Here is a 15875-nt window from a genome sequence, read left to right on the forward strand (position 1 = left end):
TGTGCAAAATTTAAAAGTGGTCCCTTAATAAAAAAAAAAATTTTAAAAAAAAATTATCGATTTAAATTGTATATAATATAAAAAAAATCATTTTTATTCTTGTAATCATATAAATTATCAATATTAAACCAATTGCATTAAATCAAATAGAACAAGAAATACAAAATAATTATCTTTGTATATAACGTCAAAAAGGAACATCTTAATCTAAGATTAAATTTTATGCAAAGATTAAAATGGACTAGAATTATATTTCCGAGTATAGATAACTAATCTATTGATACTCATATGATATTTTATGAACATGTGCCCTAAGGGGACAAGTTAACATTCTCCTAGATCTAAATAGTACATTGGGTGGCCTCTGCTTTTATGTCACTTTCCATATATTTATCGTAAGTTGATTTAAAAATAAACATATTATTGTAAGGATATGTTGAACATTAGTCGAAAATAAACACTAGTCAAGTAATGTAGTCAAATGGCTAAAACTTTACCTTTTAAAATGAAAATAAACACTAGTCAAGTAATGTAGTTCGCACTCTAATCACTTCATAGTATATTATCTCTAGAAACTGAATTATGTTCCCGAGAATAACGCTATATTGTTTGATAAAAAACCACTTTTACTTTTACAACAAAACATTACAGTTTATTTTTGGGTACATACATTACGGTTATTTTTTTTTTTTTTTTTTTTTTTTTTGGTCAGGTAGCCTAGTGGCTTGAAATTCCACCTTTAAAGATGGATAAGTGGAGTGTCCAGGGTTCGAACCCTGGCTCCTGCATATAAAATGCTGATGTCCCAACCAATTGAGCTAAGCTCATGGGGACACATTACGGTTATTTTTATTCATTGAAAAATGAAGGTTTTTGTTAACATATTCAGTTATATTGAGTAAAAAATAAAAACATATTCCGTTGTAACGAATGTTAAGTACTTTAAATAGTTTAATTACTAAAATACAGTTATTTTAAGCTTTCTCTTCTATTATTAAATCGAAAATGAGAAACAACTCTTGTGAAAAATAATCAAACTCTTTGAACTAAAGCTAAGAAACAAAACAAAATGGAGTCTCTAATTGCTGCAAAAGATTTCTCTCCAATTGAAGACGCAGAAACTATCAAGAACGCATGCAAAGGTCGTCTTCAATTTATTTTATCAAAGATTTGATGTTCCTAATTATATACTCTCTTTTTGGATAATAAATGTTTTTTTTTTTTGGTAAAATAAAGGGCAGAAATTCCAGATAAATAAGGCTCTGTTTGGTAAAATTAAGCTATAAACTAGCTTATAGCTGAAAAACTAGCTGATTGAAATTAAAGTGTTTGGTAAAATTAGCTTTTTAAATAATTGATAAATATAAAAAAACATAAAAGGATATTTATATGTACTGAGTAGTTTTTGTTTTAGTGTGTAGTTTTTTATTTTATAAAAAATAATAAAATTAAATTAAAGGTTAAAAATGAAAAAAACTGTAAAAAGCTATATGCTCAAACGCTACTTGAAATAATATCTCAAAAAAAGCTATAAGCTCATGAGAAAAGTTTTTTACCAAACACTTTTATTTTTTTCAAACAAGCTTATAAGTTAGTCCAATAAGCTCCTAGCTTATTGGACTTACCAAACACACCCTAAATGTTTCTAATTATATTTAGGGTTATGTTAACGTGTGCCCTAAGGGCACATGATAAAGTATCCTAATATAGAAATACTGCATTTAATAATGTAAGAAATTTCATGCATAGAAGTAAAACTGCACAAGTTTCCAAAAATAATTTCTATATTTGCTTCCTTAACATGTGCCCTTAAGGGCACTTGTATTAACATATTCATGTGTCACACTCACATCAGTGAATATATCAATGTAATATTTAATTTCGTTGATTTTCAAAATATGTAATGGTTTATTATCATATAAAAAATTAATTAGCACCTTTTTTATTTTCACAAATTTGAGCTAATTCACCTTTATAATATTTTTTTTTCTTCATAAAACCTTGTACTACAAGAGTCACGCTAAATATGCTCAATTCCTAATATAAACACATGGTTTCCCCCTTTTCTTTTTGTTTTTTATCTAACAGAGAAATTTACACAATAGGCACATAGAAGATGAATATTGCAGACTCAAACTTGTGTCTCAGAACATCAAATGTAGGGATTGGCTACAACCATTTACCACATGAGCTAGACTTACGCGACAAACATTATTTTTACTGTGTGCAGGATTCGGGACAGATGAGACCGCACTTATATCTATACTAGCTAACCGAAATGAAGCTCAAAGGAAACTTGTGAGGCTAGCTTATAAAGAAATCCATCATCAAGATCTTATCGAACAACTCAAATCTGAACTTTCAGGAAACTTTGAGGTAAAAATATTACAATCCATAGCTTTGAATATAGGTTTCAAAATTTATAATAATAAAATATTTTGGCTACATGTTTTGAATGAATAATATTCTAATTGCCAAATATGATTTATATATACTATTGAAATCAGAGAGCCATTTCCCACTGGACTATGGATGCAGCTGAAAGAGATGCTACACTTATTAATGAGGCATTAAAGAAGGCAACACCAGATTACAAAGTGATTATTGAGATTGCTTGCACTAGAAACTCGGAAGAGCTTTTGGCTATAAAGCGCTCATATCAGTCTTTGTACAAGCATTGCCTTGAAGAAGATGTTGCTTCACAAACTATTGGCGATGTTCGCAAAGTATGTGATTTTTAGCCATATATATATTTATCATAAGAACAATTTTGTTATGTTGCATGGACAATGTTTTGAACAAGAACAACAAAATGACAATAAAATAGCGAGGCTTACTATTTTTCATGCAGTTGTTGGTTGCAGTTATAAGCACTTACAAGTACGATGGAGAAGAATTTGACGAGAATGTGGCTCATTCTGAAGCAAACATACTTCATCAATTGATCGAAAAGAAAGCTTTTAATGATGATGAAATGATTAGAATTTTAAGCACAAGAAGTAAGAAGCAGCTATGTGCAACTTTCAATATCATTACGGACTTATTTGGCACAACAATTAACAAGGTAAGATGAGTTTGAATACCATGTTCTTCCAACAGAATACAAGGAGAGAAACACACATACATCACTGACAATAGAAATCAAAGATACGATGACCTTTGGTTATTATGATAGAGATAATAAAATCTTGTATAAATTAAAGGTTAAATATTATATTGCAGGGGTTATCAGCTACTCCAAGTGATGAATACATCGGAGTTCTACGTACTACAGTTCGTTGCATCAATGACAGCCAAAGATATTTGGCCAAGGTAACTAAAGTCATGAAATTATTGTAGTAACCATTCTCTATTTTGTAATTTATTTGCTCTATAGTTTTTATTAAAAATGTATATCTTGATTTAGGTGATAAGTCACGCCTTGGGTGATTTGGTAAATGAAGAACAGGCTTTGACTCGTGTTATCGTCACTCGTGCAGAGAAGGATTTAAAGGAAATCAAAGATGTTTTTGCAAAGAGAAACAATGCCACCATTCATGAGATTGTGGATAGGAAGACATGGGGAAATTACAAGGCGTTTCTCCTTGCATTATTGGGAAAGGAATAACTTTGTGTCAAGTTTAGTAGAATTTCACTAGAATAAGTTTACTACTATCTCTAAAATTAAGAGAAATACAAGAGAATTTTCAACAGAAACAAATAATGTTATTTGAACCAATAAACTTGCTTATTTTTTAATATAGCTTATCTACATATCCTTGTCATCTATGTTTTCTTTTCTTTCTCTCTATCTCCTCCTATTATTATTTCTCTCAATCAATTATCCTGTTGGTTTTTGTGAAGCCTCTTATACATAAAGCCTATGCATATCTATAATAGTTTATATATTATATATTATATTTATTGTATTGTAGATTACTAGTTGTGTTACGCATGCAGTGCAAAGTTGCAACGATTTTCTAAGATGAACATGATATCAAAGGTGCAACAATTTAACAGAATAAAAAGAGACTATTTTGGCAATAAGCAGTTCAAATAAAGCTACCGATTCATTCCACCTTCTATATGAACCCAATACCAGTAGCATGGAAATGCAGCACTTTAATATAGATTTGGGTGGTTCTAAATAATTCAAGATTCAGGAAAGTAAAGAAAAGAAAAAAATGACAGATGTAATAATTAAACAAAATTTTAAACAGAGATTTAGCAGGAAAACTAGTTAATGGAAAACAAAACCAGAAAAAAAAAATGAGGATAGAGAAATTACCTGTAACTGTATTAGGCAGAGATTGAATTAGGCAGAAGCATTCACTACAACCCGAAACTGACAAGAAATCCCTTGTAATTCTAATAACCACGAAGGCCACACCATCTCAAGTCCGAATACAGAATTATAGTAAAGCCGGGTTTTCAAAAAATAACAATAAAAATTGCTATCTTAGCCACCCCAGATACTTCAAAACACTGTTCTAATCAACCAAATGCTTATAACAAAATAGCATGGGAGTTGGGACTAAAAGGAATGTCCATATTTATTCATATCAAATCAATATTGTCAAATATAACCTTTTAACCAGGTACAATCTCAGAAATGAGGAAAAAAATTCTCTATTTCTTCCTACATGATTGGTCATAATGTGGGAGATTATAAATTCCTCTAAGTTAACTATGATATTCTTGATGAAGACCACGTCAAGACAAGAGTGTATGAAAACATGCAACTCGGAATATCCCCTTGCTTAACTCCTAAATCACCTCGATTACGATAGGAGAGGTATCAAATATTTGTTTAGTTGTAAGCTGCACTAATTCTCTTGACTCTCAAGGTTGGAATCAATCACTGCCAATTGAATTTGACAAAGAACCTTGATAATTAGTTGTTCACATAGGAAACCAAACTAATAGGTCCATACCATTCACCTTATAAGACCTACCTATCTAAGTTTTGTTTTTTTTAAGGAACCAACCTATCTAAGTTACAGAGTAATAAAATTGGAGTTCATATTGACACAAGTTTTCCCATTACAATAGATTTCCGCAAAACAAGTGTTCTTTGATAATATTGAAACTATTCTAAATAAAAGCAACAACAAGACAAATTGGTATTGAAGTTTTTCATTATTTCATGCTCCAAACAGTTGTCAAACTTCCCAGTTCCCACTTCATCAAGAAGTTCTCATACTATTTAAACTCAACATTATTGCAATTGGTGTGGTAAGTGTAACACCATTTACAATATTCGGTTGGAACTCTATCATTTAAAAAGTCTGAACATGATTCTGCAAAAAGCAACTCTACCTTAGCTTGTACATTGAAGTGGTTAAAATCCAAACATAAACCACTTTCACTTCAAATTCAATTTTACCAAAATCATGCATATGCATCATTCAAATTCAAGCTTATAATTATAAACACTAACCTAAACAAACACACTTAATATAATCCCAACAACCAAAATGAATAACTAAAATCTGTAAACTTTCCATTGACGACACTTCACAAAATGCAGAGACTGATACACATCATATCATTTATTAACATCAACATTCCTACATATTAGTTTCTATTCTCAAAATCATCAATATCTAAATAATAAAAACTGCAACAACTATTGCACATTTCATCAAACACCTAGCAGACACAATTCCATAAAATAAAAATTTCCCATTTTCTCATAAAACAACAATCCCAATTAACAACTAATTCTACCAATTCAAATTCAAATAAACAAAATCACTCAAGAACAACAGTAGCACCCAATTCCTTAAGCTTTTCAATAATAGGACCAGCTTCATCCTTAGTAATCCCTTTCTTCAAAACACAAGGAAATTTCTCAACCAATTCCTTAGCTTCCTTCAACCCTAAATCAGTAAAAGACCTAACCTCTTTAATTATCTTGATCTTAGCACCAGCATCGTATTTCTCAAGCTTAATATCAAAAGCAGTTTTCTCGGCCGCAGCGGCGGTTGCGTCTGCGGAAGTAGGATCGGATGAGGTCGGACCTAATGGACCAGGTCCGGCAACCGGTGCACCGTAACGGTCTAGGCCCATTTTGAGTCTCCATAGGATGGTGAAATCGTGGCGTTCGAATCTGTTGAGGTTGAGAAGCTCTTCTGCGATTCGTTCTGGCTTGGAGATTTTGATTGCTTCGGTGGAGAATGAGCGAATTAGTTTGATGAATCTTATTGAGTTTCGTGACATTGTTGTGGCTTCGTTATTACTCAGAGAGGTTTTTCGGGTTCAGATTTTGAAGAAGAAGAAGAAAACAGAGAAAACGATTTTGGGCTGTTTGGGCTGAATCTTAATTTGTGAAGGGAATATTACTAACAACACACTGAAATTACTATTCACAGACCTCATCTTTGCAAATAAAAAACACTACTCTTATACTTGTGGTGTTATTTTTTATTTTGAAACGGCGAAAGTTAGTAATTAATTGTTAAATTAATTTTTTTTCTTCTTTTGTTTGAGTTTGAATTTGGAACTTCAACATTTTTAAGTCTTTGGAATACCTATATTATTTATCCAAAGAGGAAGATCATTTAACTTTGGAATACCTATATTATTTTCATAGTTTTCTTTTTACAAATTGGTCCATATATAGGTAGGTTAACAAATGGAAATTTTATATAATAGTTTATTTTTTATATAAGCAAATAGTATATTTTAATTTATTAGATTAGATTGAGTAAAATCAATATAATAGAGTAAAATCAAATACATTGAAAATAAGAACGTGGATTAGCATACCAATTAGCATAAACAAGATTTTTATTTCTTCCTTAAATGGAACAATATACAACGCCTTTGTTTTTATAATTCCTTTTTTATAGGTCTTTGTTCGTCTTGTGCAGAGATCTGATTATTAATAATATTATATTTTTTGTTCCAAAAAAAAAAAATCTTCTTGTTCTTTTACAAGCCACTTTAGAAAAGGAGATTATCAACAAATTCATCTTCCCAAAAGATATGTACATCGAGGGAGCTACGCCTTACTCAAAAGTAACAAAAATAAGTAAAAGGAGAACAAAATAACCATCCCACCAAAGAGTCCGCAAATAACTATAGATGCGGGTTTGTCAATCCCCCTCACATTCCAATAGAGGATTCAAAGGAACATGTGAGAAGTGATACCCTTAGATCAAGTGTTATACGGCTGCCTAACACTTCTAGTCAATCTCTTATTCTTCTTTTGATTTTTAGTAAGATAAGAGGCGAAAAGTTTCTCTCCTTCTCCCATATAAGCCCAAATTTGTTTAAGAACTTGAATGTCCGCTTTGACCACCTCATATAGGTCAACATCCGGCACTATCACAACATTTTCCGTTTCGGGTATAGCACACGAGAATGCATCATTAATCGTTGCAGTCTTTTATTCCGACACCACCACTTCAAGAATAGCGTTATCAATCTGTTGTAGCACAAAATTAGTAGTTGCAATTTCACCATGGATTAACTCATCAGTTATGCAGAGTAGGCATAGCTTGTTAGACAACCGGGCTAAGTTTCATGTCATCTTTAATCAAGTTTTCCTCCACTAGCATATGAATAGGCACATCCATCGTGAGGTCAACATAAGTAGTGGGACAAAATCTAGTCTTGATTTGTGGCGTTGTGCATATTTGTAAGAACCTCAGTGATCACATTGTCATCAGGCTTGACCTGCTGGTGCGAAGTTCCAACTTCCATATCTCTGGCTTTGGCAACATGTATTTTATCTGTAGCATTATTAAGCACATTATCGCAGTCATCTTTCTTAGTATTTTTGGGTGAGTGAAACCACTTAAAGACCGAGATATCGTGGCCTATGACTTTCCGGTGGGAACCAAAATCAGGTAAGCGTTCATAAAACCACCGCTAAAGTGAATGTGTAACATCCCTTTCGACCATAATCTCATCAAATACGCCTAGAAAGGTCCATATCACCTAAAATACGAGCATTATGTCCAAACACCCTATTTTTCATGGATTCATCTAATGATAGAGGCATACCAATATTCCTATGGTAATTCCATGAGACAAATCCATATATATGCATGTATCTGACGTTGGGTATAAGGATTAAATTTATTGTTCCACTTAGACAATCGTAAGACTCCTAGTTTCATATTGATATATAGTGCTCATGGACCAAACCATATATACATATATCCTCATAAGATGCAAATTAAAACAAGTAAAAACCATGTCCTAAAAAAAATCATGTTTCACTAATTAGAAGTTTGTCAAATCATTGAAAGTTTCATGCTCATGGCACGAAACTCTTTAGAGTGAGATTTCAAATGTAGATATTATGTAGTCAAAAAAGACTTGAATTCTAACTAAAGTAATTGCTTTATCACACACAATATCTCTAACCATTGACATTCTCAGATTCTGATGGAGACTATGAACCAAATAATTGAATAGAATATTAATATTTTTTTTTAACAAGGATATTAAGAATTTAATAGCGAAGCAACACATGGTTTTCAGATAAAGCATATAGAAGCATATCCCACAATGCCCCAATTATCTAGGAACTAAAAGGAATATCTAAATGCCATGCTTTTGATTGCAAATCCAGATCTTCTCAATAAGGACCAAACATAATATTTTGAATTTGATCTTAATGTGTATAGACAAACAAATCATAAAAGATTACTGCACCTATGGGATTTTTAGTGGTCGTAATAAGGCACTAAGTAAGTATTATTAGATAATATTATATATGGTCAATTTAATTGAACACCTAATAGTGGTCCATGCCGGGCTAAATGTCTTTTTTTAACTCTTTCTTTGAATTTGTGTTAAAATATTTTGGATGGAGATATCGTGTTGGATCTCTTGATGATTTTGGATCTAAAAGTTTTATATCGGATGTGAGATGATATGTATGTGAGTTTATAAGTCAAGATAATTTTTACTTTATAAGCCGATTTTGTACAGTTGAGTTAGACCAAATTTCCGGATTTAAGATGGTGTCAGAGCTTCTCCAAATCTATTGGGTCACATGCTATCAGGTTTTCACTATCAGGCCACACACAATTATTTCAACGCACCATGTACAATAATATATGTTGGGCGTGAAGGGATGTGTTGAAGAGTTTCACATCAGATGTGAGATGACTTGAACAAGAGTATATATAAGTAGAGACAATCCTCACCTTAATTACAAGCCGATTTTGTAGGCTGAGTTAGACTTGATTTCCAATTCTGAGAGGATCATTGATCTATTGTTGCTTCTAACACTCAGCTCTCGCGGATTCTATAACAAGTGGTATTAGAGATCTGATTCGGTTTGGTGGGGAGCAGGACCCTACTGTCGAATATGTGTTGGGAAGACCTGAGAGCACCCTTCATAATTTTCATTTTCGTTTTACTCCAACATGTTACGAGAATATTGGTCCTTTGCACAATAATAATTTTTTATCCTCTGCATAAGTTACCTAAAATACAAAATTAACTTTATATTAACCAAATATTATACGAGACAAAGGTAGTACATCCGTTGATAGTGAAATTTACAGTTTCAAATAAATAAATTTAGTGATAATTGATAAATTTAAAATTTGAATTAGTTTTTCCCCAATATACAGTAAATAAGATTACAACATAAATTCTCGATTAGATCCTTTTGTGTATTCTCGAATATGATAGAGATGATGTCTAAAAGCAAAATTAACAGAGAAAAAGTACTAAAAATATAAAAGATTTTGAATGTAAAAGTAATTGCATTAAATTAAAAGATGAGTTATCAACATGGTGTGGCACAAGTGGTAGATACTTGGGTCTCTTAATCATTTCGTCCTGGGTTCGATCCCCGACCGATGCATATGGAGAAACATTTGTTGGGGGAGGTCAACCCCTTAAATTATAGACTCTGTAGTGAAAGTTTGAACTATTTTCAATGTTGCATGGCTGCCAAATGTTTTGTTATTTGTCTTGAGAATATTTTTTTTTGTTACCATTATAAACAACAGAAGTTACTAACTGGTTTTCCAGTTAGGCTTGATTGTTTTGGTATGTTGCCCAAATCATAAGTTCGATTATATTTTTGTGTGTGCTCATCCGGTGTTTGGTTCAAATGAGTGACACTGAACAATATATTTTCCGTCCCATTTTATAAGTTTTATTGACATTTTTCACATATATTAGGGTTATAAATCCAACCTCAAAGAAGTGAACAACCTTAATCAAGGGTGTATAATAGGAAAGCCCGAAGGCCGTTCCCATCACTAACATGGAAGATGCACCATATAATAAAAAACTTTTTTTTTGTGTATTATAATTGTATTATAATTGTAAAAAACTACTAATTGTATGCTTCAAAAAAAAATACTAATTGTCATTTATAAAAAGATGTATTAATTATAATTGATTTTTTATATTACATTGGCAAGTAGTATTAAATAAGATTATGTATGGAAAAAAATAATAAATGTGTTTAGTAACTTGAAAAATGACTTATATTTGAGAATAAATTTTGTTATTTAAAAAGTGCTTATTTATGATTAAGGTTGAAGAGAATATATTTTAATTGGATTTAAACTATTGTAAAACCACTTCTCTGTTTTCACTTTAGGGAACATGATATAAGATACAATACCCTTTTCTTCTTCTTATGATATGTATTTTGGTCTTGTGGGCATCAATGCACCAATAGTGCGATCGAGGATCCCAGTTGGAAGATATATATGGTGGTACCTACATATTTATATATTTCATAATTATTACATTTAAATTAAAGTAAAAAAAGTGCACCAAAAAATAAAAGTTAAAATGAGAAATGTATCTTATAAAGTGAAAAAGAGTTTATATTTAGGATCAATTTTTTTTGTCAAATGAGTATTTATTTTTAGGAATTGAAGGAATATTATGTGTATAAATCTTAAAAATAGACACTAGACAAATTTTAATAAACCAACACTTAAAAATATTCAAAACTTCAACGACAACAATTGTCTTTTAGTAGTAGATTAATATATGGTTCTTTTTATTTTGACTTAATTGATATTAGTTTTATTAAAACAATAAATAAATATGTAATTCACACTGAAATAATATAAATCAACTCACGATATTAGCAATAAAGACAAGGGAAAGGTGGATTTTTACTTTTGAAGTTTTTTTTATAATTTTTAAGTATTGATCTATTGTAAACTATTTATAAAAGTGGTTCAATTTTTTTTTTAAAAAGCCAAAAGAAATATTATATGATAAATAAGCACCAAATTACGTGCCTAAACTGGCAAACCAATGTTTAATTATCACAAAAACTATCAAGCAATACACAATAACAATAATATCATACTATATCCTAACTCTTCGAAAAATACCACAAAAAAATAAATGATTAGATATTTCATCATTTCTACAACCGGCTAAGCAAATTAAAGAAACCCATATGGCGGCCATATGGGCAATGTCACGTCGAACCAAATTCACGGTCTGTTTGGTTCAAAATAGGGGGAGGGGAGGTGAAGTATTTTTATAGAGGGGAGGGGAGGGAGGGGGAGGGGAGGGAAATTTTTTAATTACATATGTGTTTGGTTCAAAAGAGGGGAGAGGAGGGAAGGTGAGGTATTTTAATTAAATATATGTTTGGTTCACAAGAGGAAGGGAGGTATTTTAAAAGCAATTTACTTTTTTACCCTTAAAATCTTTATTATTACATCAAAACAAATAACACATATTTTTCAAAGAAAAAAATATTTCCAAGAGTTTGAGCAAATAAACTCATAGCAAATAAAGTATTAATAAATATCATATAGCATCAAGTTCTCCAGGAGTTTGAGCAGAAAAGTTTTCCTCATAATTCCTCTCTTTCTAGCCTGGTTCTCCAAACTTAATCTGTTAAAAAAAAATAAAAATTAACAACGATGCAATGAAATAACTAATTAAGATACAGGAAATCATATACTAAATAAAAACACACAGAGAGGGGTTCGCTAAATAGAGATAAAACAACAGTAAAAACACAAAGGAAGAATCACTTCAGAGCAAACGGTCTAACATCTGTTACTATGAACACGAAAACTATACAGCGAGGTATGAAATTTTTGTAATACAAGGAGTATAGGTAATACGGTGGCAGACAAGAAGTATAAGTAATACAGACAACAAAGACCTAATAATAAAAATGGTAATAAGGATAATATTGAAATTTTAAAATATATTGAGGATAATTTTGTCAGTTTAATAAACTTTGAAAAAGCTTCCCTCCCCTCACCTCCAAATCCCCCCGATTTGGGGGAAGCAAAAATTGAGTTTATGAGGGATTCTGCTTACCTCCCCTCCCCTCCTAAAAATTGAACCAAACACAAAAAAAAATAAAATATTACCTCCCCTCCCCTCACCTCCCCTCCAAAACCCCCGAACCAAACAGTGGTAATGCGTAGAACTATAGTTATTTATCATGCAATATAATGTACTGTTTTTATGATATGATATGATATGATAAGATAAGCTCTTGTTGCTGAGACCAAGTGTTTAGCACTCACCTTTTAGAGTGGGATATTGTCCAAATTTGCATAGACCATAAGCGTTTGTTTTTAGATTTTTTTCCCAAAATATAATTGCTGGATTCCCCAGAGACATAGAAATGAGGATAGCCAAATAAAAAGTGCCAAGGAGAGGACACATGAATTCTTGGGTGTCAGGATGCTAACTAGATAGGTCCAAACAAATAATAATTCCTAAAGTACTATTCTTATTTATAATTATAATTATTATCTAATAATTCCTTAAAAGAATGCATTTTTTTGTTTATAATGTTGTCAATGAGGATCGAACCTAGGACCTAATGCATACTGCCCAAATCTCTCACCACTACATCAAACCTAGTGACTTTAAAAGAATGTGTTTTGTTCAAAGAGGGTATCAAAGTGGGTGAGATATCATGCTAACTACACCGGCCCATCTTTTTCGATGGGTCGAGTTGAGATTTTAAACTCATTACTACTCCCTTCGACTCAAAAAGATGGTCTTTAAAGTTGTTTCACACATATTAAAAAATGTAATGATGTTGTTAAAAGAAATAATATTTTTACTATAAAATAAAAATTTCTTTTACACTTCTTTATATTTTCAAGCTCAATTTATTTTCCTATTTTCTCCTCCATAGAGTAGAGAGAAAATGTTTATTTAATTTAATCACTTTAGTTTTGTGGTTTTAGCCCATGTTTCTAATAATTTGTCAATTTGTGAACTCATGAACTTATTATTTTAGATGTCTTGGTTACTTATTACTCCCTCCGTTCCCAAAATATAAGGGAAAATTAGTCAACCAAAATTGATGTATTTAGTCCAAATTCTTACTAAATACATCAACTTTTTTGACCAATTTTCCCTTATAATTTGGGACGATGGGAGTATTTAAGATGCCTTGATAATTTTCATATTTTTTAATAGATTCATAAGTTACATATTTTATTTTCCTTAATTTTTTTTGACACACTTTTATTTTCCATAATTATAATACATATTTTCCTAGAATCTGTTATAAATGTTCGAAGGAAAACATTAACTCATTCTCTCTTTTGAAGTGTATAGAATTGTAAGAATAATATCAATTATCAACAAATTTAATACCACAATCAACTTTCTTAATCTTTGTGATTTTTTCAAAAGGGTCTTATGGACATAAGGACGAAGATAATAACTTTTATTTATAAAAAAATTGATGGGGTAGGCTGCCAACGGGCCATAGAACGGTGTTGGTGGTATTTTCAATAGGTTACCTCTAGTTGTCTGATTCCAATCGTCACAATTTTAGACGAGTTAGTGGCAGGACGGAATAAGACGGGTTGGACCAGTTTACCATAGTGTAGGTTCTCTCTTCCTAACCAAAATTTCTATAAACAAGACCATAGAGTCAAACATTTGGCAATTTTCTTAAAGTACATGAATCGCTTAGCATTTGAACCAAGCACTTACCGATTGAGACGAGTGATTCTAATTTGCATCTTAAATATTTATAACCCAGAACATTTCATTTAATTTAAGATCAATATTTTAGTTGATACTTGTAAGATTATTTACAACTAGCTGAACACTCGTGCGTCCCCACGGGAGTCGCAGCGTTGCCGCTCTTCACTTGATATCATGAAATAGTAATTTATTGAAAAGTAGATTAAAAGATTAAAAAAAATAGAGAGAATATAATATTTGGTAAAAAATAGAAAAAGAACAATGGTAAAACCATCACCAAAAAATGTTAGGTCTCCGTATTAATATATGAATATAAATATAGATAATATAGAAAATATGAAAAAATAGACTACCTTATTAATATATTAGTAAAAATATAGGTCTTGTAAAAATCACCAAAAACTTAGGTCCCTGCATTAAATATATGAGTATAAATATAGTCCCTTATAATTATTAAAAAATAGGCAACCATGTTAGTGAAAATATAGGTCTCACAAAAATTATTAAAATAATTAGGTCACCATATTAAATATGAGTATAATCCGTAAAATTATAAAAAAAATAGACAACACAAAAAATAGGTTTCCATATTAATATATGAGTATAAATATAGGTACCGCAAATGTTATAAAAAGCATAGGTCTCGAAAAAATCAACGAAATAATTAGGTCCCTGTATTAATATATATGATCTAGTATAACCCGTAAAATCATAAAAAATAAAATAACTTTATTAATATATGATTAAAAATTATGAAAGATTAGCTTGTATTAATATTATGAGTACAAATATATGTCATGTAGAAATTATGAAAGAATGAGCAACCTTATTAACATATTAATAAAAAACATATGTCTCGTAAAAATCAACAAAATAATTAGGCCATATATTAATATATGATCTAGTATAACTTGTAAAATTATAATTTTTTTTATTAATATATGATTAAAAATATAAGTCTCGTATAAATCACAAAATAAAATAAAATAGGTTCTCAAATTAATATATGAATATAAATATAGGTCCTACATAAATTATTAAGGCTTAAATGCAGTTTTACCCCCCTATTTTGAATAAATCGAAAATTTACCCCCTATTTTAAAATCCGGAATTTTACCCCCCTGTTTTATAATTTTTTGGATTTTGCCTCCCAAAATTCTGCACAAAATCTGCTTTTGAGCCTCAACTTCAAAGTTTCTCACAAAACTCAATTTGGATCAATAATTCACTAAATGATACCGAACTGACCGTAATCGAGTTAGTTTTCCAAAAAATCAAACCCCACTAAATTTGGAGTTACAGAGAGATTTTAATTATCATTTTAGTGAAGGTCTGTCCAAATTAATTATCGTATGGACCTACTACAGGTATTTCGTCATGTCTCTCACCCTGTAGCTCCGTTTTGAATAGTATTTACATGTCTGGAAAGCTAATGAAATTAACCTTGTTGGAATTTCAATTTCATCAAATTTGGAGTTACGATGCGTTCGAAAGACGATGTTGAATTTGAACGTCAGAAGCAGATTTTTGCAGAATTAGTAATTGGACAGATCTTCACTAAATCGATAAATACTCTCTCTTTGTAACTCCAAATTTAGTGGGGTTTGATTATATGGAAAGCTAACTCGATTACGATCATTTCGGTACCAGTTTGGTGAATTATTGATCCAATTTCGGTACCAGTTTGGCTACGATGGGATACATCGTGGCCACGATGAAGGGAAAACTTGGCCACCAAGTCTGCGTGCTGATCAAGCAAAGAAATACACACATCGTAGTTACGATGGATCCATCTCACCACGATGGAAAAAACTCAAATCCACTAAAAACTATAAATAGAGCTCTCCTCCTTCACAATTATTCATTCAGAAGTTCAGAGAATTATAAGCTCTCTAAGGAGCAAAGGAGGAGGAGGCAAGGAGGGCTAAGGAGCTCTCAAGAGAGGGAGACTCTCCCCCACCATC

The 15875-nt window shown here is 31.1% G+C and overlaps 2 protein-coding genes across 2 annotated transcripts; one reads left to right on the plus strand and one right to left on the minus strand.

Moving 5' to 3' along the window:
• The first annotated feature begins 1069 nt into the window (after positions 1-1069).
• On the plus strand, positions 1070-3607 carry LOC123896227 (annexin D8-like). Its single transcript, XM_045946642.1, has 6 exons — positions 1070-1142; positions 2231-2376; positions 2508-2726; positions 2852-3064; positions 3223-3312; positions 3407-3607. Exons 1-6 carry the CDS (start codon positions 1070-1072, stop codon positions 3605-3607), a joined length of 942 nt encoding a protein of 313 aa, XP_045802598.1.
• Positions 3608-5457: 1850 nt separating this feature from the next.
• On the minus strand, positions 5458-6246 carry LOC123897857 (50S ribosomal protein L7/L12-like). The gene has a single exon (XM_045948651.1). It carries the CDS (start codon positions 6199-6201, stop codon positions 5734-5736), a length of 468 nt encoding a protein of 155 aa, XP_045804607.1. The 5' UTR covers positions 6202-6246; the 3' UTR covers positions 5458-5733.
• Between the last annotated feature and the right edge of the window lie 9629 nt (positions 6247-15875).

The sequence above is a fragment of the Trifolium pratense genome, linkage group LG7, assembly GCF_020283565.1.
Source record: "Trifolium pratense cultivar HEN17-A07 linkage group LG7, ARS_RC_1.1, whole genome shotgun sequence".
Lineage (NCBI taxonomy): Eukaryota > Viridiplantae > Streptophyta > Magnoliopsida > Fabales > Fabaceae > Trifolium > Trifolium pratense.

Excerpts from the sequence above, each read along its gene's own strand:
- LOC123896227 (XM_045946642.1), top strand. The coding sequence starts at position 1,070 with ATGGAGTCTCTAATTGCTGCAAAAGATTTCTCTCCAATTGAAGACGCA. Across the intron at positions 1,143-2,230 it reads TATCAAGAACGCATGCAAAG|GATTCGGGACAGATGAGACC; the intron begins GTCGTCTTCAAT and ends TACTGTGTGCAG. Across the intron at positions 3,065-3,222 it reads TTGGCACAACAATTAACAAG|GGGTTATCAGCTACTCCAAG; the intron begins GTAAGATGAGTT and ends ATTATATTGCAG.
- LOC123897857 (XM_045948651.1), bottom strand. The coding sequence starts at position 6,201 with ATGTCACGAAACTCAATAAGATTCATCAAACTAATTCGCTCATTCTCC.